Source organism: Trichomycterus rosablanca, chromosome 8 (genome assembly GCF_030014385.1).
Source record: "Trichomycterus rosablanca isolate fTriRos1 chromosome 8, fTriRos1.hap1, whole genome shotgun sequence".
In the NCBI taxonomy this organism is placed as follows: domain Eukaryota; kingdom Metazoa; phylum Chordata; class Actinopteri; order Siluriformes; family Trichomycteridae; genus Trichomycterus; species Trichomycterus rosablanca.
Window position 1 is genome coordinate 29,934,937 of NC_085995.1, and position 22,259 is coordinate 29,957,195.

Consider the following 22,259-nt stretch of genomic DNA (forward strand, 5'->3'; position numbering starts at 1 on the left):
CTCTTGGTTTGAGATAAGATGAAGAAATGGTCAGTCGTCGCGTCAGTAAGTTAGTCATTGAGTGATTAAGGTGCAGATATTTTCCCACGGACTGGAGAAAAATGGTCACGGACTCGTTGTGAGTAGCAGTGTTTATTTTGTTGTGAGTAGCAGTGTTTATTTTGTTATAAACGCAGTGGTAGCAGAATCACGCATCACTGTACTGATGGAGCACTGACGGTCCACGGTGCAGCGGCTGCACGCGGGGGAACCGCACAACCTCACGCGCTCTGATTGCGCCCGCGAGCCGCTTCACGTGCAGCATGTCGGCGGGCAGGAGCTGCGTGAACTCGCTGTGGTCCGGAACCGAGCGGGTTCGGATCGGAGAGCGGCTCAAAGCCACGCTTGCTGGTATCGTGGAGCTGGATGTGCTGAAGGTCCGGCAGCTGGAGCTGATCGCGTCCGTGCTGGACGGAGACTCATACCGGGATGAGAAGCTGGACACCACCGCCGAGGAGGGCACACTCAGCTCCGTCAGCCAACAGGTCAGCACACGGCTTTAATTCCACTATTTCATTATATATGTTTATTTTGTTTAATGTTCGAAGGTTAATAGTTTTCACTCTGCCATAAAAATGTTCGTAATGACGTCAGTAGTAAATAAACGGATGTTCTAAAGGCCGTCACTATTTACATTAAAAGCTTAGACACACATTGACATTTTTATGGACCAAAGGTTAAAGAGGAAAGGCAGAAAGATTGTCACGTAATACAGAGTTGAAAATATAATGTTATAAATTCTCAGAACTATTTATGAAACAAGACAGAGAAGACTGTACCAGTGACATCACTGTATCTGTATCATGCAGTGATGAATTCAGCCTCCAGTGTAGCAGCCTTCTCCTCTGCATATACAAACAGTTAAACTATTAGTCATGTTCCTTTCACACAGAATTAAATAGCATTTATTGTTCACAGTCATATCTACGACACATTTTACTGTACTGAGAAAAAATAAACGTTTCATTAGTGCTATTGGTAACAAGGCAACAATTTGAGCTAACAACTACAGTCAGATTGAAGAGCAGTGCTGAGACCACTAGTGTAGTTTCACCCACCAAGATTTTTTTTTGGGGAGAGACAGAACTAGTGTTGTGCCATGTGTCTTATTCCTAGGTTTACGCTTTGGGTTTGTGTGTAGTGTAGGATTTTTCTGACACAGATTTTAAAATCTAACATTGTTTAACAATCATGTAGCTGATGGTTAATCAGCATCGTCATGTCATGATCACTTTCCTTGGTAAAGAAATGTTAAGGGCATTTCCCATCAGTGTTTATTTAGTATGTCCTCACAAAGTTTAGGAATGCTAGGTACTTTTTACCTAGGTACTTTTTCTCTAATTTTGAGTGTCAAAGTAGCTCTTGTCATAGGGGTTATGTTTGATTTAACCTTGGCTAATATTGGTCAAAAGCGTTGATGTGTGGCTATGTTTTTAAGCTTAAAAGCTTAAAGCGTAATTAATTTGTTTTGGCGGGCGCTTAAAGCTTGTTGATTATTGGTTAACAGCTAACTAATTTCAGTTGGATGCTTTTATCTTTAGTCTTTTTTTTAAACAAACCTTGTTATTCTATGTTTTAGTGTCTACGATGGTTTATTGCATTATTTGGGTTTAGCATTTTTAGTAGGACAGACGTGTATTTTATTGCAGTCTTGGAATTTTAATTGATTCTGCATCTATTCCCCCAGATTATTTCAGATCTGTGGGGAAATACTGCTTAAGGTGTTAAAACATTTCAGCATTCTGATCACAGTTATGTGGTATGTTACTGATTGTGTTACTGAGTATCACTGAACATAACACATTACTCAGCTGATGTGGGAACATAAACTTTCACAATATGAAGTTTTTCAATTGGCTGTAGGCCTTTTCCAGGTACTAGTGAAGTGTGTAAGGGGAGAATATTGGGGGAAGTGCTTGTCTAAAATGACAATAGGGTTAAGAATGGCTTGTCCCCACATTAGGGTCAGTGAGACTGTGTAAATGAAACAGATGTCTAGTAGCCAGATCAAAACACAATGAATGCATTCAACCATGCTGAGCTGTGCTTCTTTTGATAGGATTGTGCCGACACTAACAGGTTAATCAGATAACAGCAAAAATGAGATTTATTAGTAACCAATAAGTTGACATACACAATAGTAATTTAAATATGTACAAACCGTGAGTCTACACAAGTCAGTCAATAATTTGTTACTATAAATGATCACCTATTAATAGTGAGGAGGTAGCATTCCTACTGTTTGATATTTTTAGGAGCTTTTAATGGTTGTAATCATTGCTGTTGTATTGCACCTTGTCTAATAAAGGGATTGGAGCAAAGGCTGCATTTCAAACCACATACTACTACACTAGGTAAAATGTAGAATTATTATACCACCAACATTAAGAATAGTAGTATGCAGTTTGGAACTACTGGACTGAAAGCAATTGTCCTCTTGAAATAAAAATATTGTAGTCTGGACTAAAATCTGTTTTGAAATGCTTGTAGTATATTCCACTATCAGATTTTTTGTATGTACAGTTGAAGTCAAGACTAAGGGTAGTCTTGAGTTTATAATTGTTTCTGAAATTGTTCTTTTTGTGTCAAAAAATCTTATTTATAATGTAAAATCTTTTTTTCTTTTTTTTTTTTTTTTTTTACACAAAAAGAACAGCTCCAGAAAAAAATACCCTTAAAAAACCCAAGAGTGGCAACCTGGCAGTGGTGGGGTCTGAAACAGCAACCTTCCAATTACTAGTCCAGTATCTAACTTCTGAGATACCACTGCCCACTAACCCTAATAGGTTTCCATTGTTTAGTCTGTATATACAATTGTGTTCTGGTTACAGAAGATACTAATTTGTAATTGGTGGTCAGGTGCATTTATTACTTTAAACAAGATCCATTTAAAATGTTTATTTAGATTCTGTATCAGTGCGCCTGATGTAAATATTATTGTCATGGTTACATTTAAATATACTTACATTTTGCTGTTGTCATTAAAATGAACATGGTATTAAGCAAGATATAAAGATAGCCACAGATATAGAAATAAAGTAATTTGCGGTCATTGTCCGTTCTTATTTGTGACAAAAGTGTAAATATACCAGTGACCTTCCAACTGAAGCACTGATTTATATCTGTGAAGACATTTTGACAAGATTTAAATTTAGTGATTTTCTGATGAGAAGGTTTCATAATCTCCCAGATAGCCAATAAATCATTTATTATTGTCAACTTATTGTCAATTTGCTCTGCCAGTAATTACCTGTCCTATCATGAATATAATCAAAGTGTGTAAAAGATTACGTAAAAATCCTTATTTATTAATAAATAAATAAATCATTTTTCTGTCACAGTGTGGTTATATCAGCAATACTTCTACAAGACTAAACAACTGCATGTGTCATAACATTAAATTTGTGTAATTAAATTAAGTCTTTGGTACCCTGCAGTGGATTACCACTTTGTTCAGGGTGTATTTCTGCCTTGTACTTAGGATAATGATAATCTAGGGCAGATGGAATGCTTTTATTTGCCATATATACATATACAGTACAATGAAATTCTTTACTTGCATATTCACTTCTTTGGAAGCTGGGGTCAGAGCACTGGAGCAAGCATTGTATGGCACCCTGAGGCCAAAAGGGTTAGTGGCTATATGGCAGAGCTGGGATTCTAACCCACAACCTTTTAGTTTGTAAACCACAGCTCTACCTGCTAGGCTACCACTGTCCCAGGGAAGAGCAGTGACTGAAAAAAATTTTTGGTAAATAATATTTAAAGATGTCACACTGTATGCTTAAAGCCACATCATATGTATCATACATTTTATTTACATTTAGAATTTCTTGAGAAATTTTGATAAAGCTCTGGGTATTTATGTGTATTTTAGTCCCAGTCGAACTGAATGTACCTAACACTGGGGCAGTGGGTAGCTTAGTGCTTAAGGTACTCTAATGGTAATCAGACGTTTGCTGGTTCAAGCCCCACCACTGCAACTAGTTGTCACTCTTGGGCCCCTAAACAAGGCCCTTAACCCTTAATTGCTTATATTGTATTCTGTCACAATTGTATGAACTAAAGCCTCTGTGCCATAAATGTAAATACTGATAATGTACATTGTTAAAACGACCTTAGATGTGTTTGCCATGTTGCCCAACCCTAGAACAGAATGTATAATATTAATAAAATAGAACAAGGCCCAGTGTATTACTCATCACAGCGGTCTGTTTATTTCCTTTCCACCAACACATCGACCATTTTGTAAGACCTGTTCATGTTATAATGATAATATGCAGCTTGCATTATTGATATCAACATCCAGTTCTAAGCAAATTTCTCCAACCCTCCCCCTATGTGGGCGGCAGTGGTAGAAAAAAGTCAGTTCTTAATGACCATTTCATGATTGAACACAGTCCTGACACTAATGTCTGCACTTATCCTGTGGCATTGATATGAGTGCAGCAGTAAGTGCTCCATCATAAGACTAAATCAGACTAAACCTCTCTTCTCCACATTTTCAAAATCAGCCTTACATAACTCTGTTTCCGTGCGTCCGATTGCTCCCTTATGAATTGATGGATAGCTGAAGAAAGCTCAGTTCTGCCCATGACACTGTGCTAAGATGCTTATCAGGTTTCTCTGCACGGCCCTCAGTACTCTCCCCTTGTGTAATCAAATCAATTGTAATTTCATACTTCGATAATGCTCAATACATGCATGTTATAAAAGTGTATGTTTTGTATCAGTTTGTACAGAGGGAGGAGAAAACGTATACACACTTTAATAGATGTTGTCTATGGACTTTTTTGAAGTTAAATCGAAATACGGCAACAATGTGTAGTTGCAGGTCTTTCTTTTGTACAGTTTTTGCCCCCCTTTATGTTTAAGAGATTGTAACTTTTTCGCTTGTTTGTGTCCCCCGGTTGGAAAAGTGTTAAAATGTTTTTGGGTGTGTTACATACTGGTAGATTATTGGAAGGAATAAATTGTCCTTTTACATTCTCATTGGACTATTTGCATCATTGCTACAATCATCTATGTGGTTTTAGACTAAAATCACATGACAGAATCTTCTTTCTTTCTTTTTCTCGTTTTTACAACTTGAAACTTGTTATAGTCTGGGCCCACGTTAGTATATTTAAAGACAACTTTAGACAGTTATTCAGCACTGTCTAGTAGGTCTACTGCGGTTCATGAAACATTCCTTCAGTTAAGTTCTCTGGTAAGGCTGTTAGCATATACAGTACAGTATGAGTTCTCAGAAAGGAACAGCCTTTCTAAGTGTGAAGTACATCATTGATTGTCTTTGGTTGCAACTCACCTCACATTGACCATGCTCCAGAATGTCTGCTGTCTGGAGGGATGAATCATCTTCACAATAATGCAGGGTTCAGCAGATGTTAGTACAGCACTGACAGCTCAGATTTATTTTCATTTACATTTTCAGGATTTAGCAGACTCTTTTATCCAAAGCCACTTACAGTACTGTGACAGTATATATTGTCAAAGCAATTAAAGGGTAACAGTGGCCAACAGTGGAATCCTGGCAGTGGTGAGGCTTGAACCAACATCCTTTTGATTACTAGTCTAGCAGCTTAACCACTAGACTATAGTGCCAACTGTAAAGTTTGGTGACGGAGAAAAAATGTTCTAGGCTGTTTGCTGGTTACCTTAATTTGAACTATGAAAAATCCTAATGACACTTCGTGAAATGAAATTCTAAAGAATTGCATGCTTACAAGTTGTGGCAACACACACAATGTGGCATTCCTGTTTTGTTGGCTATATTTACCCAAGAATTGGCAAAACTAACTGTTGTGCTACATATTTGATGTGTGGTAAGAAAATTATATAAGCATTTTAATGAGGTGTTGGATCCCTATGAGCTGCCAGAGCCTATTTTGTCTTGGCATAGATTCAACAAGTCTCTGAATTTGTACTGAGGAGATTAAACAATATTGTTTCTTAAATGATGTTTTTTATGATGGTGGAATCCTGCTGAGCTCCCATCACCATTAAACACATTTTGACTGAGTGCCCTAAATACCAGAGACAGCGATTATCCATAGCCAGAACAATGAAAGATATTTTTAACCTGATCAAAGTGAAAACAGGGCTCAAAGTCTGAGACCACATGATGAACACAAAACCCACGCTCAAACCATTCCTGCTATAAGAGTAAAAATGGTGTTGAAAGCTAAATAAATAATTTGGTGGTGGTGGCAAAATCATACTCAACCGATTATATACCGATCAGCCATAACATTAAAACCACCCCCTTTTTTCTACTGTCCATTTTATCAGCTCCACTTACCATATAGAAGCACTTTGTAGTTATACAATTACTGACTGTAGTCCATCTGTTTCTCTGCATGCTTTGTTAGCCCCCTTTCATGTTGTTCTTTAATAGTCAGGAGGACTCTTCCAGGACCACTACAGAGTAGGTATTATTTGGGTGGTGGGTGATTCTCAGCACTGCAGTGACACTGACATGGTGGTGGTGTGTTAGTGTGTGTTGTGCTGGTATGAGTGGATAAGACACAGCAAGGCTGATGGAGTTTTTTACCACCTCACTGTCACTGCTGGACTGAGAACAGTCCATCAACCAAAAACATCTAGCCAACAGCGCCCCGTGAGCAGCGTCCTGTGACTACTGATGAAGGCGTAGAAGATGACCAACTCAAACAGCAGCAATTGATGAGCGATCGTCTTTGACTTTACATCTACAAGGTGAACCAACTAGGTAGGAATATCTTATAGAGTGGACAGTGAGTGGACACGGTATTTAAAAACTCCAGCAGCGCTGCTGTGTCTGATCCACTCATACCAGCACAACACACACTAACACACCACCACCATGTCATTGTCACTGCAGTGCTGAGAATGATCCAACACCCAAATAAAAACTGCTCTGTGGTGGTCCTGTGGTGGTCCTGACCATTAAAAAACAGGGTGAAAGCAGGTTAAAAAAGTATGTGGGGAAACAAATGGACTGCAGTCAGTAATTGTAGAACTACAAAGTGCTTCTATATGGTAAGTGGAGCTGATGAAATGGACAGTAAGTGTAGAAACAAGGAGGTGGTTTTAATGTTATGGCTGATCAGTGTATATGAATGCAAAAACTATTGGTGCTGTAGCAGCTTTATGTCTTGTTCAAGTGTGTGTTTATCTCTGGTCTCTAATGACAAAGCAGATTCACAAGGATCTTATCACTCTGCCAAAGAATAACCTTTACAGTAAAGTAAGAACATGCATGTAAAACGTCCTGCCTGCTCACACTGCGTTGGCATTTACAGTTATGTACATACTTTGACTATGTTCCAAGCCTAGTCTGTTCAATATCTTTGTTAGCTATAGACCTGGGTTGAAATCTGGTGACTATAAGGCCAGAGTATATTATTTTCATCATTTTTATACTCATCCATTGTTTAGTTGAGCCCTTATCTCATTAGGATGGGGAAGAGAGCTCTTAGAGACCGCCCCATCAGGACAGAAATGTTACATCATATTGATTAGAATAACATTATTGACACCTGTGTGGGAGCATCTGTACTTGCTTTGTTTTTCCACTTAATTCTTCAGCTTTTTTACTCACATCTTAATTATATAGTGGTATGTTTTGCCAAATTGGCTACCTTGAAATGCAAACTGAATATTACAGGGTTTTTGTTACTTTAGGAGAATTATCTCTAGCTGAGATGGAGTTAAGTATTGCTGCTGAATCGTCCGTGTGGGCGAAGTGAGAGAAACGGCAAGAGAGAGCAGAGCGAGAGCAGCTCAGCGGTACATAGCAGTGAAGTGGGGGTGGTAGTCATATCCAGGATTGTTGTGCGCAGTGTGTTTGTTGTAGAGGTTTAAAATGCCTCCTTCATGCTGTTCTTCTCACTAGGCAACCCAGCCCCCGCTCTTTTTCTCTATTTCTGTTTTACTTTCTATCTCTCCTTCCCTCTGACACAGACTCTCTATCTCTCTCCTCTCGCTGATCCTGGACCTTCATCTGTCCTCTGCTTTCAATCTCTTTCAACTGCTGCTTCTCAAACTCATCCTTTTGTACTTTTCTCCCACATATATCTTTCAAGTGAAGAATTATGGGTAAAAAATGCTAAAACAGAGATAAAGCTGGTCAAAGTTTTTTTTTGTTTTTTTTAAAGCCTCTCATCCCCCTCGTCCCTCTTCCTTACTGTTCTTTGTTTCGTCATCTGTCGCTCTTCATTCTGTCCCATCCCCCGGTTGGATTTTCAGCACTATGAGTCACCTGCATTGTGTTTTAGACTTAGAACAGAGAAGCCGAGGATTGAGCAGAGTTAACTGGAAGCACACAATACTCACTTGTTTAAGAGGCTATTTAAGCAATGATGTCCTTTGTGAACAAAGGTTGAGCTCAGTTACAACAATCTTTAAATAACCCATACCATAGATTGCAAAACTTATTTTAGGATGAACTAATGACCTTTTCCATGCCAGGTGTTGAGCCCTTTAACTGAACAAAGTGATGCAACCTTTGCCAACAGAAAATTGAGAGTACTTTTTTCATCAGTCCTATTCAGTAATAAAAAACTAAATGCAGCAGCAGGAAAGGATTATTGGAAAAGAATGATGATGTAAAGAAAAGATTAGCTGGTGCTGTATGGATTTCTGCCATTATGGGTGTTTGTCATTGAGCCAGCCTATAAATCTTAGCTTGTGTTTTTGATTTGACTTTTAAAAGTAATAAAAACCAGGGCTTGAAACACAGATACTTTTCCAGTGATTAAAATCCACTTGTGGATTTCCACTTGCGTGTAGTTAGTGTTTGAAATCAGTAAACATGTACAGAATACTGTGACCTTACATTATCTAGTTATGGGGAAACACACACAGCAGCTCCCAATTTTAGAACGAAAAGTATATGGACAGTACATTGGCTACATATGGAAGTGTGGATGATGTTTAAACCTGAAAGCAAATTAAATGCCAAAAAATAAGCATGCTACTGATGAACTGGTTAACCTAGATGTCATTGTTCAATGCGGGCGGCGCGGTGGCTAAGTGGGTAGCACTGTCGCCTCACAACAAGAAGGTCCTGGGTTTGATCCCCAGGTGGGGAGGTCCAGGCCCTTTCTGTGTGGAGTTTGCATGTTCTCCCCATGTCCGCGTGGGTTTCCTCCGGGTGCTCCGGTTTCTTCCCACAGTCCAAAGACATGCAAGTGAGGTGAATTGGAGACACTAAATTGTCCAAGACCGTGTTCGATATAACCTTGTGAACTGATGAACCTTGTGTAATGAGTGGTTACATTCATGACAGGAACTGTAGTTAAAATGTAAAACATGATGTTAAAATCCTAATAAACAAACAATTGTTCAATGCTGTCGTCTAAAAATATAATTTAAATTCATTTCCAGGACCTGTTAATTGATTTCAATTGAGAGCGGAGCTGCAGAGCTCTACAGAGGCAGAACAAATTATATGCTTCCCACTTTGCAGGAAAAGTTTAGGGAAGGCCCTTTCCAGTTTAAGCAATAACGTACCCTTGAGCAAAGCAAGGTCTATGAAGACATAAAGAAAAGCTTGGTTTAAAATCTTTAGTGACCTGCTCAAAGCCCTGAGCTTTAAAATGAACTGGGAAATCAGTTGAGGCTTTTTTTGACCAACATTAGTCAGCCCAGTCATACACATAAACATACTTCAAAGTCTTGTAAAAAGTTTTCTCAGAAGAGTGTCTGTTATAGCTGAAAAGATCATATGGTAAATCTTAAACTATTTTAACCTATGTTAAATGTTTGATATTTTCTGTATTTATTTAAATTTTATTTAGTTTCCTGGACAATTGAATAAAACAAAAAATGTTACTTGACTTAAATTGTGACTTGAATTTCAGTCAATTTAACATACATTTACTTAAAATTGGTAGAAAATTAACAAGAATCCCAAGTTCAACTCTTTTGGGGACAGTTATTGTTTTTTATTTTCTCTTTTGAAAGCAATTTGATTTTCTGTTTTATTATTCTAAAGAAGATCTTTGTTGTTGACTGTCTACAATAGAAGTACTATCCTTGAGTACAGAAACCTACATTAACCAGCTGTGCAAATTTGTCTTGCTTTTAAAGCTTTATTTGATAGTACCGTATGTATTATAAACACATTCAATCTAATTGTGCAATTTAATTACTGTCCGTGTCCTGCTTTAACACCTGCTGACTTACATTATTTTATCTGCCCCCTCTTCTCAGATTCCCTCTCCAGCGGACTCATTAGTGCCAGGCCGAGGTGCAGAGGGCATAAGCTCCCGCTGGTCTACTCTTTCATGGGATATTCCATCAGACTTGGTCTCTCCTCCAACTCCTGAGCCCGGTGGCACTGTTTCACTTGACTGTGACTCTAGACCCAGCTCAGGTACTCATAGCTTTTGTTTTTAACTCTCAGATACAGTGCTTTAATTTTGTTTGATTATATATGGTTGAATGTTATGCCTCTAAAAATGGCTTCTCTTAACTACATATTCATTGATGCCACATGAATGTACAGATGAGGCAGGCTCTTCCAAGGCCGCTTTTCTTTGGGGGTTTATTGGTGGACTTTGTATCTGTGCTGTTCCTGCCTTATCTACTTACTGATTCTGACATGCCTACAGGTGGTACTTAGTGTTAGCTTTTGTTTAACATTTCTTTTAACAAATTTATTTACATTTACATTTTCAGCATTTGGCAGACGCTTTTATCCAACTTACAGTTATGGCGTTTGGCAGACGCTTTTATCTGACTTACAGTTATGACTGAACACAATTTTTTAGCAATTGAGGGTTAAGGGCCTTGCTCAGGGGCCCAACAGTGGCAACTTGGCGGTGGTGGGGCTTGAACCGGCAACCTTTAGATTACAAGTCCAGTACCTTAACCACTGAGCTTCATACCAGACTTGGCACAGTTTTTATGCTGGTTACCCATCCTGACACAATGCTCCTCTTATTTATGTATTGGTTAAAAAGCACTAAGAGCACACTGACAAGTGCACCTCCCAATTGCAGCAATCCCCCATTAAGGTTGGGCCAAGCTTTTTCTGTTTCAAAATGGGCTTCAGCCTGGAATGAGTGCAAAAGTACACACCAGAACCACCTTGGGGTAATAAAAGAAATAATACCCAACTCAAAAATATACATACAGCAATGTAGATTATTTTATTTACCATAGTGCCATGACTTTTTTAATTGCCTGTTAGAAACTATACCTATAGCTGGTGAATTGTCTGTGCCCATGTAAATAGGGCTACCTGACTGCACCCATTTAAAAAGTATTTTGCCAAGGTGTGGAATAAAACAAATTTAATAATGAATTCATGTTGATTTTGGACAAAGTATTTGTTTCAACAAACAAACCTCAACTGTATCATCTCAATATATAGTAATCCTGCCCAGTCGTACTAAACTACTAATGTTGTTAAGGCGCAACTTAAGGTTGCATAAGAAGCCATTTTCATTATGTACTTTCCACTTCAGAGTAATACTTACTTTTATGTGTGGTTGACTGCTCTACGCAGCCCTTGGCAAACATTAACACTGACCTTTTTGCTTATATTTTAATTTATATCCGCTGTCACCCATGAATCTAGTCTTTTGTTCAGACCAAGTTCCTGCGACCCTCCCCCATTTTTTACTTCTGTTTTCTCCAGGCTTCTACTCTGTCAGTGGGAGCTCACTTTCAGACTCCTGTTACTCTGTGGCCAGTGAGGCAGCTCCTGGAGGGCCACTTAAAATAGGAGGTCCATGCAGACCACACTCGCTGGACCACAGTACCACCCAGTGGAGGGAAGATGAACAACGGAGGGCCAAAGGTTCAGGTGGAACAGTACAAAAAGGAGACAGGAGGCCTGCTTCTACTGGTATAATAAGTATTCATAACTGTTTGTAAAGTTTGCTTGCACTGTAATTGTTGTATAACATGGTCACATTGCTTTTTCTTTAACAGGTGAACTAGAGGTGGATGGGCTCATTTTTTTGACTGGACTCTGCTCTAGTCTGGGATCATTAAAGAAACAGGGTGTGTTCTGTACCTCCACCAACAGCCAACAGCTGCAACTCGACCCCAAATTTTGCTCCGACTTGGTGTCACGAAAGACAAAAGAGGTGTACCCTTATCCTAGCCCACTCCATGCAGTGGCTTTGCAAAGTCCCCTGTTCACTTCTTGCCAAAACACCTCCCCCACACACCGATCCCCCAGCCCAGAGGGGGACCAACCGGGGGAACCAGAGCCTGAACAGCCCCCTGTAAGGACCCAGCCTCCACTTTCCACATCCATCACACAGCTGGAGATGTACATAACCAGATTAGCCCAAAAGTACCACAGCAGGTTCGCTGCTGAGACTTTCAGTCGGACATCTCAAAGAGCCTCTGTGGGGTCAGGCTATGAAGGAGTCCATCCAAGAAGTGTTTCCTCGTCCAGCTTGACCAGCTTGACTCCATCCAAGTCTTTACTGGGCAATTCCGCTAGAGTGAATCTAGGCAGCATTGGTAAGAAAGCCAGCCGGAACTCTATTAACCTAGGAAACTTACCATCCGCCACTGGGGACGATTTCAACATTAGTTTTCACCTGAACTTGAATTTGAACCTTAATCAAGCCTTGAATAAAACACTGAGTTTTGATGCTAGAAATTTAAACGAGCAGGTGTCAGGTTCATGCGGGCATCTCGGTGGGAACTTCACCACTCCAACCGCCTCTCCAGCTTCATCTTCAAACACAGTCACCAGCACTCCGAACTGGAGGAGCAGACCTCGCATATCAACCTGCCCATCTGCTGTCAGTAACCGTGGGTCATTGGAGATCACTGGAAAGTCCTTTGGTGCACCTAACTTCTCTAAGTCTCTGGACTGGAGTGGTCCTCCCCAAGAGGAGGTGGAAGATTGCCCATTTTTCAAAGCCCCAGAAAGTCCAGATAAACTTAGTGAAGATTCAGCAGTGGTATGCGAAATCTCACGTGTGTCTGGGCTGCCCAAGTCAGTGGTGGTGGGACTTATGGAGGAAGGTGTGGAGCTGGATCCAGAGTGCTTTCAAAATGTAAGAGGAATGGATGAAGGTTCTGCATCTCCATATAATACTCCAGCACCTCGCTCTTCTCGCTCCTCTCTTCAAACAATGTATGAAGCCGAACGATCAGGTTTTTACTCAAGTTCATCCTCAAACCTCTGGGCAGGAAGTGGCATAGTGGAACCGGACTATATTTCCCAGCAACAACGCCTACAGGTCAACCATTCAGACTGCCATTTAATCCGTACAAAGCATTCAAACAGCCCTCATTCTGATTTCATGGCTCCTTCTACTTCTCATGCTTCTTCTATCCTGCCATTACCTCACACTTATTCAGATCCTGCTTCCTCCCCTGGTTCTTCCTGCCGTTCAAGGGTGCACTCCCCACCTCGTCTGCTCTCGAATTCACCGTTCACTGCAGCCCAGCTGTCTGTGTTTAGACGAGACTCTCCATCCCAGTGCTCCCTCCCTCACATCCATCCATGTAACTCTCCACTGAATGGCCCCATGAGGCCTCGCGGTGGTTCCCTCAGGCAGGATGCTGGAGCTGCCGCAGGGTGGAGGTCTCAGGAGAGAGTTTGGAGATCAAGTGTAGATGGCGAGAGGCTCTATCAGGGCAAGCATGCCTCCAGAGAGCTAGTGCGAGCGTCGACAGTTAGCAGTTACTCAGGTAGAGACTACAGCAGTTGCTGGGAGGAAGAAGAAAATTATCAAAGTCCAAAAAAAGCAAGCAAGTTCTGGAAAGGGTTCGAGTCCCGGCACTGGGGGAGAGAAGAGGAAATTGACGAAAGGACTGGAGACTTTGCTCGACGACATGTTTCATTAAAAGAGACTCCTTTAAGTAAGGTGCAGGAACGAAAAGAGATGAGAAAAAAAGGGTCAAACTTGGAAAACCATGGCTCCAGCCTGCGCATGTCCAGGAGAGCATTATTCCGGAGTGAATCTCAAGGATTCCTGGAATCCCGGTCCCAAAAACGGGAAACCTGTCTCCAGAACAGCCACTGGGTCTCCTCCTTGGAGATTGGCAGAGAAGGACAAGGCACCAACCGGAGACGAAATCTAGTCAGGAAAGAGGACAACCATCACTCTTCCACTGCTAGTCTCTTTCATCTCTCTCGCTCACAGAGCCTAGATGGGAGCACCCACTCCATCTCGCCTCTTTCTTCCCCTTCCCTCTCTCCGTCTCCACCTCAATCAGCCCCTTTAACTCGTTCCAGATCGTTCCGTGATCTTGGAAGAAAGATTTTTGGTTCGATGAGATCGCTCAGTTTCAGTAAGAACCAGAAATCAAAAAAGAAAGACTAGTTAAAGCACAGTTTTGTACAACATATTTCTGCAGGTGTATTTAATAACAAGGGCATATGCTTCAACTCAGAATTCTGACAAACTCAATTAACAATGCAGCTCAGACAAGGATTAATGTGTGTAAGATAATACTGGACCAGTGGGAAAGGATGTACTGGTACTGCCAAGTTACAAAACATGTAACAATTCCAGAGCTTTGAAAAGGCTCTACAAAAAATGTGTGTGCCTCTGCATGCAACTGCTGTGTTTCTGTGCATTATATTATTATTATATTATATAACGTGTACCAGTATACTCATGTTATTTAGCCTATATATACACTTTACAGAACACACAGTATAATGTGCATACTGTAACTGTAGGAGTACTTTGTGCATACAGCTTGTAGTTGTATACACATGTAGACCAAAATCATAAAGTATAGTATGTTGTGTATTAAGACAAGTGTGCTCAGGACTTATAAATACTAAGTAATAAGTAATATTGTTAAACAATGGCAGTATTAATAAAAGATTTAAATAAACACAGTCCTTGTTGATTTACTTGTTTATGGATTTTAAGGATGCAGTTATACAATCCCTGGCAAACATGAAATCGCCACAATTGGAAGATGTTCACTCTTCACAATTTTAGCTAATAAATTTATAGCAAATTAACAAACCATAAATGTACTATAAAAAATGCATAGCTCAAGTAATCTACACAAGATGTAGAATAGGCCATTACAAACTGATGCACCAACATCTAATAAAAGGAGAAAACCCCACACAATGTGAAGACAAGTCAATACAACAGAGAAGGGCAAAGACTACATATGCCTAAAATATTAAAAGAAACCCTCACTCGATAATAGTTTAAATAATAAATTTCTCAATAATACAAGACTGAAAGCAAATATATAATATAAAAACAGAAACAAGCACAAACAGTTCCTGCCATGAATATCACAAATGTACAAACATGGAGTTATAAAAAACAAATCAAAACTATGGCAAAACTTTTTTTGTTAAATAGATGAACATTCTGGCTCAGTGAAACATACCTCAACAAATTAAAGTTAGTTTTAATTAATTGCATATCTTTTTTCCAGATCAAGTAAAAGAAAAATATGGAATAAACAAATTTCTATTTCTCATGCTTTTATGACAGCCTAAATTTTTTAAGGCATGATCTACAGTAACAAAAGTATTTTACATTTAATCGATTCTGTTTTTTAGAATAGCACTGACTGACATTAGTTTTAAAGGATGGAGGCTCATCAATGATTAAGATCCGGACTGTTTGCTGGCCATGTCTTATGTCTTATTTGTAGAAAAGGGCGGCACGGTGGCTCAGTGGGTAGCACTGTCGCCTCACAGCAAGAAGGTCCCGGGTCCTTTCTATGTGGAGTTTGCATGTTGTCCTTGTGTCTGTGTGGGTTTCCTCCGGATGCTCCGGTTTCCTCTCACAGTCCAAAGACGTGCAAGTGAGGTGAACTGGAGATACAAAATTGTCCATGACTGTGTTTGACATTAAAACTTGTGAACTTGATGAATCTTGTATAATGATTAACTACAGTTTCTGTCATGAATGTAACCAAAGTGTGTAGAACATGACGTTAAAAACCTAATAAAGAAATATTTGTAGAAAAAATGTTACAGCATCCAAGACCAACAGACCAAACCCCTGTTGAGCAAGCCAAGAGTGACAGTGGCAAGGAAGCTCTCTTAAAAAACCAGGAAGAAACCTTGAAAGAAACCAGACTCAGCAGGGACCCATTCTCCTTGGGTGGCCTGCAGGTGTCTGGTCATTTATCTGACACACATCCCCATATCACAACTGGGAGAGGAAATATGTTTTCTTCTGGCAGTCAACTGTTCATATGTTTCATTAGAATGGCACCAGACAAACGTTTCAGCATCAGCTTGACCAATGTTGATATGTGATTCTTCACTAAATGTCACTTGAAGTATGCTTCACAAAGCCAGAATCTTCAGATATTAAATAAAAATTGAGTAATATCTGTGATGTTTATTTGCTACAAAGTAACGCTGAGTGAAAATCCTCCAAGTGAGGTGATTCCATAATTTTTGCCAGAGGTTGTAAATAAGTGTTGCAAGACCTAATTCCCCTATTTAAAACATTTGTGAGGTGTTTATCTTCTTTTTATATTTAAATCTTTTTATTAATATAGTTTGTTTATTAGGAAAAACATCACATTTCTGTGGCTAATAAATCAAGAGTTACCCAACTACCTGTCCTCTCATAGATGTAACCAAATGTCACAGATGACATCGGGTTCACCTACCCTACATGTCTGAATTGTGAGAGGAAACCCACACAGACATTGGAAGAACATGTAGACTCCACACAGAAAGAACCTAGACCACTCCACCTGGGAATCAAACCCAGGAGCTTCAGGCTGTGAGGCGACACCCACAGTGCCACCCTAATAACATATTAAATATCACTCAGGAATCTTGCCAATCGCATTGCTTTGCAAAGTGGATGGTGGTCAAGCTAAAACATGGCCAAAAATGATATGCAGACACATTCTAATCCATTTTATTTAACCTCCTAATTGATTTTGAAACATCTCACACATTTTAATGTAGTTAGGTTAAATGATATTGTATTGACTGTAAGCTGGTACACTATTAAGAGTTAGCGTGTTGCTTTTTTTGGCAAATTTTATTCTTATTTTCCTAATTTTACGACTGGGTCTCTAGAGTTCCAGAAATATAAGAATCATTCATATGACTTCAGAAATATTTATTATACAAGAATGCTGAAAAACATGACAAAAGATTTCAAATACCACAGGATCAGTTTCCAACTGATGTTTGATGAAGCCACTGTCAGTGGATTAATAAGGGCTTTAATTTTCAAACTTGCAAGTCAACAGTCCTGACAAAAGTGCCAATACATTCTTATTTGGGCTTAATTTTCATGTTTGCTGCAAGATATCTTAATATTGTTTTGGTAAGCATTGAACCCTTCAGCTGGTTCAGATCTTTAAAGCTATTCTTACATGATTTAGGTTTTAGCCCATGGCTTCTTCTCCTTCCTGCTTTTGTTTACTGAACATGCCTTTGTAGAGAGCTTTCTCCTTTTGAAAGTCTTTGCTGAGCCGTTCCTCCACCCGCTGCAGCTGTTTCTTCACGTTAGCATCTAAAAAAAAGATATCGTACTTTTAGCAGATGCTGCACTTAATTATTGTGTATGTTATTTATTTATATTAGTACAGTCACAATATATCTTTAAAAGAAGAGGGCAAAAGCTAATCGCATCCAACACAAAGTAATAGATATTTTGTAGCCCCCGTCCCCATTTAATTAACTATATTAATCCAAAGTATAATAAAGTTCCTGGTGCATTTATAAAAACCAAATACGCAAAGGTTTTTTTTAAACATCTGTAGAGTTCAGTCCTTGGTTGGCCACCTATTAAGGTATGTTGGTTTTGTTCAGTGCAGCTCCATTCGTTAAGCTGTCAGCTGTGTTAAATTGCAAGGAAAACTAAATAAACCCCTCCAGTTTCCTAGCAACATCTGCTATGCAGTTCACACAGAACAAAGTTCCAAACATCTACCAGTCTACAGATACCAAAATAAGCCTTGCGTTCGGGAAGCAACCACAAAGGTTGTATGAGAACTGAAGAAAGTGCTTATTAGTATTACCCAATTTCTATTTTCTATGGAGTTTGAGTTTAGTGCCAAAGTGTACCCTAGGACATATAGTTCTATACATATACATTTGAGCCAATCATCCTACGCAAATGTCATGTGCTTGGGATGGTCAGTGTTTTTTGGTCTCAGCCACCACTGATGAGATATCAGGTCTGAATCCTAGGCAGTTGGAGGTGACGTGTGATAGTCTAAGACCACCTTGGTCGGCGTGGGGGTAGTACTGAGTGCTGAGTGAAATAGGGATGGGGGGAGGAAAAACTAGGAACTACTAGGGCACTAGGAAAACTAATGACTGACTACCGGCAAAAGGTGACCTATGAACGAGTTTACTGCCTCAAAACAAACAACACAGAGACTGATATGTCCCTTGTAAAAGATATTGTCTCAGTATTTTATACACTTTGGCCACAATGGCTTGCCAGTGACATCCTACCAGCTGAAGCAAGCTCTTTCTAATAGTAATTTTAGGAACTCAGTTTGAATTTAGAGCTTAAAGTAATAACAACACCTGAAACAGGCTTTGTCTCATCCACACACAACCGTGCTAAATAGTAACAGTACTGTCAAATGTGTGCAATGGTATGCATACAATAATGTATACTAATTAGGTAATGTGAATTCGTTTAGTGCATTTTAACTGCATTCTTTAAAATGCTAATTGCAAATTAAATTGCAAACTTTCTTCATATCAAGCACTAATGCTGACATAAAAAAAATGTGTATTGCAGTTTTCATTAAGTGAATCCAGGTTTATATGTGTGATTTCAGTCTTATTTATTCTATTAGTTTCCTGGTGGTTTGCTATTTGCATTCAACTAACTTTTAATATATTAGGCACAAAGTTTGCTTTTACCATTAGGTTTCCCTCTGCTGGCCTGCAGGAGGTATCGACGAGCAGCCTCAGCATCACCCAGCTCCAGTGTGGCCACTCCAGCTCTGTACAGGGCTTTAACATCTGCAGGTCTCCACTGCAGCACCTTCAAACTGTACTCCTGCACACGGGTGTAGTCCACGACCTCACGCTGTAGTAGGCATGCTGCTCAACACAGACATCAAACATATACAGTGGTGTGAATTGTGACTAATTGTACAATGATCGCCTTAAAGCATTATAAAATAATCATCTGTGCTGTGACTTTATATTTTAAGCATTCCAAAGTACTACTTAACCTGAAGCAAGCTGTTTTTGCTGCACTTTTACACATTCACTATTTACTGTGTGATATTTTGCCTGAAACAAAAATATCACAATAAGGAATTTTGGCCAGAACCTAAGATGTGTCTTAGAACAGGGGTTTTCAACCTTTTTGGACATGCGCCCCCTTTCGTGTGCCGACCTTGAACTTGTGCCCCCCAACCTAAACCCCTGGACAGGTACTCATGCTCCACAGGATGAAAACCCCTGTCTTGGAACATAGTGTGTTTAAGACCTCAAGAACCACAATGAATAACAGTTTCATCTGACCTATTTTGGATAGCATCATGATGTTTGCAAGTAGAATGTAAATTTGCATTCTGTCTCTATTGTTTAAAAAAATCTTCATTCTGCAAACCACATTTCCTGAAAAGTTGGAACATTTTGTAAAACCCAATAAAAACATGAATCAGTGATTGTTAATTCCCTTGAATTTTAATTAACAAAAGTACAAAATATATTTTCTATCCTTTCACTGACCAACTTAATTGTATTTTGTAGATGTAAACAAAATTTAGAAAGACTGGGATTGGGTAATCTTTGCATGCAAAGATTCCTTTTATACCAAATAATAATACCCTCAACTGACCCAAAAATCTTCTTTACCTTTCCATTCCGTATTTTTATTTTTTTTAGTAATAAACTTACATGTACACTTAAGTACTATAGTATCATAGTTAAGATCAGTTTACCTAAAGCTTTTCCATCTTACCTGCTAAGTTGTTATAGCAGTCAATCTGCATGTTCTTGACTTGTTCATCTTGCTCTGCAGTGAGGACGGTTGCTGTGGGTCCAAACCCTTTAATATTTGACATTACATTAGAGTCCAGGCTACGAAGCACGAGCAGGGCACGGTGATAACGTCCAATGGCAGCACGCACATTCTTCTCCTTATAAAATGAGTTGCCCTCTGTTTTAAAGCGTGTGGCCTCTGCCAGCTGAGAGTCCACTTGTGAGCCTGTGCCTCCAGTAGCGCCAAGACATGAAGCAGCACCGTTTTCTGTTTCTGGGGTGCCTTGATCAGAATCTTCCTACCAAACACAAAACTCTGTCAGCCCACAAGACTCAAAATAATAAACTTACAGTAGTCTATTTTACTGACTAGCTACCTTGTTTAACATGTTTTAAAAATGCTGCTTGTAGGAGGTTGTAGGTACAGGGTACCTCCTGATATCTGATGAACCACCTTGGAGGTCAAGCCAAAATGTATTTTACACAAGCCTACTAAGTTAAAACTTTGGCATTGATATAAAGTTTCCCCCCCTTGCAGGTATAACAGCTTTCACTTGTTTAGAAAGGCTTTCCACAATTTTTTGAGTGTGTCTGTGGAATTTTAATGCTATTTTCTATCTAAAATAGCATTTGTGAGGTCAGATATTGATGTTAGTTTGCCTGGCTCACAATATCTGTTCTAGTTTATCAGGTGTTTGGTGGGGATGAGGTCAGGGCTCTGTGTGGGCTAGTCAAGTTCTACCACATCAAACTCACCCAACCAAGCCTTTTTGGACCTTGCTTCATCCATTGGGGTCATGCTGGAAAAAAGGCCCTTTCTCAAACTGTTTCCACAAAGGTGGAAACATACAGTTTTTGAAATGGATTGGTATGCTGAAGCATTAAGATTTCCCTTCACTGTAACTAGGGGGCCTGGGTCAACCCCTGAAGAACAACCCCATAGCATTATCTCTTCTCCAACAAACTTTACATTTGGCACAATAAAGTAAACATTGCTAAGTTTCCATTTAAGTGCTTAATAAAAAGGTATATGTTTTTTCATTTCTAAAGAAGAGAGACTCTCTGTTCAGACAAGTGAAAATTAATTCCACCATCTGGGTTATTTATCACTGTGCACTTTCTAAAAAGATACAAGGTATTTTCTTTTTGATCAACAACAATTAACTTTATTTTTTGTATGGAGGTACATCAGGTGATGTTGGTGCCAGTTTCGACCCCTGCTACTGGATATTTGTGAGAAGCTTGACATTTTTCCTGAAGGGTTTTTACTATTCTCCCCCTTTACCAAAACTAGTTGGAAGGTTTGATTGTCCACTCCAAATTATAAATGAGTGGGTATAAGATGCCCTGTAACTTTTAGTAAATACATTAACTAATCAGAAAGGTGGTGGGGATGGAGCTTGTCATGGGAGAACTGGGCACAAGGAAAAAAAATACATCCTGGACAGTGTGTCAATGTATCACAGAAAAAAGTCATTTAACTTCAGTACTGCTTACGGTCATAAGTGGGTCTAAAACCCACCTCACAAGTATCTTAGTATCTTATCTATAGTGTACTGTGGTAAAACCTTCACATTTCAAGTCAACGTTTTCCATATTACCCATTCCTACTGAAAAGCCTTGTTCATTCTTAATGAGAGTTCCAAAAAGTACAAATCTATCATTAGCTACTCACTATAACTACTATACCCAGACACAAGCGCAGTACAAGACTTACATGCGCCTAAAACTCTGATTCAACCCGCACACTACCGTACTTACTAGTATACCAAATTAGTACATCACCCATGGTGTCGCTGGTTTTAGTACATACTATTTAGTACAGTAGTATGCACTTCAGTGTGGTGAATTTGTTTTAAACGGGATGATGCAGCCACCTCCCACTCAAGTTCAGTACAACAACAAAACACCAAGCTGAATATTAACTATATGAGCTACAGGTTACCTTTTCATCCATTAGTGTAGACTTAAAGTATAATTAATGCGCTGCGTTTTAAACAAATCCAGCTTTAGTATGTAACAAACACAGGGTGCTGGGAGAAGCTTTCTTACTCGTTTTTGGTGTGCAGCGTTTACTTCTGCTGGAACGCACAGCGCTCTCTAGCGACAGTAACTAAACAATTTCCGAAAGATTGTGAGGTTGCATAGATCTTCTTGCTATTGACATACTATCTTGAACTGTACGTACATTTACAAGTACTGACTGTAGACCATATGTTACTCTATACACTTTATACACTTTTGACACTCATCCTTTTCCACTCAACATTAGAAAGGGACCTCAATGAAACCCCCACCGACCAGATGTTATTTGGATAATGAACTATTCTGAATAGAC

The 22,259-nt window shown here is 39.4% G+C and overlaps 2 protein-coding genes across 2 annotated transcripts; one reads left to right on the forward strand and one right to left on the reverse strand.

Annotated features, from left to right (window-relative positions):
* The first annotated feature begins 270 nt into the window (after window positions 1–270).
* Window positions 271–14,822, forward strand: si:ch211-168f7.5 (uncharacterized). The gene is made up of 4 exons (XM_063000006.1): window positions 271–524; window positions 10,237–10,399; window positions 11,669–11,878; window positions 11,965–14,822. The coding sequence occupies exons 1-4, from the start codon at window positions 303–305 to the stop codon at window positions 14,325–14,327; spliced, it is 2,958 nt and encodes a 985-aa protein (XP_062856076.1). The 5' UTR covers window positions 271–302; the 3' UTR covers window positions 14,328–14,822.
* Window positions 14,823–16,816: 1,994 nt separating this feature from the next.
* Window positions 16,817–21,973, reverse strand: ttc9c (tetratricopeptide repeat domain 9C). Its single transcript, XM_063000008.1, has 4 exons — window positions 21,867–21,973; window positions 19,902–20,220; window positions 18,848–19,030; window positions 16,817–17,477 (listed from the first exon to the last, which is right to left on the reverse strand). The coding sequence occupies exons 1-4, from the start codon at window positions 21,876–21,878 to the stop codon at window positions 17,350–17,352; spliced, it is 642 nt and encodes a 213-aa protein (XP_062856078.1). The 5' UTR covers window positions 21,879–21,973; the 3' UTR covers window positions 16,817–17,349.
* Between the last annotated feature and the right edge of the window lie 286 nt (window positions 21,974–22,259).

Excerpts from the sequence above, each read along its gene's own strand:
- si:ch211-168f7.5 (XM_063000006.1), top strand. The coding sequence starts at position 303 with ATGTCGGCGGGCAGGAGCTGCGTGAACTCGCTGTGGTCCGGAACCGAG. Across the intron at positions 525-10,236 it reads TCAGCTCCGTCAGCCAACAG|ATTCCCTCTCCAGCGGACTC; the intron begins GTCAGCACACGG and ends CCCTCTTCTCAG. Across the intron at positions 11,879-11,964 it reads CAGGAGGCCTGCTTCTACTG|GTGAACTAGAGGTGGATGGG; the intron begins GTATAATAAGTA and ends TTTCTTTAACAG.
- ttc9c (XM_063000008.1), bottom strand. Across the intron at positions 19,031-19,901 it reads CTGCTATAACAACTTAGCAG|CATGCCTACTACAGCGTGAG; the intron begins GTAAGATGGAAA and ends TGTGTTGAGCAG. Across the intron at positions 17,478-18,847 it reads CAGCAGAGGGAAACCTAATG|ATGCTAACGTGAAGAAACAG; the intron begins GTAAAAGCAAAC and ends TCTTTTTTTTAG.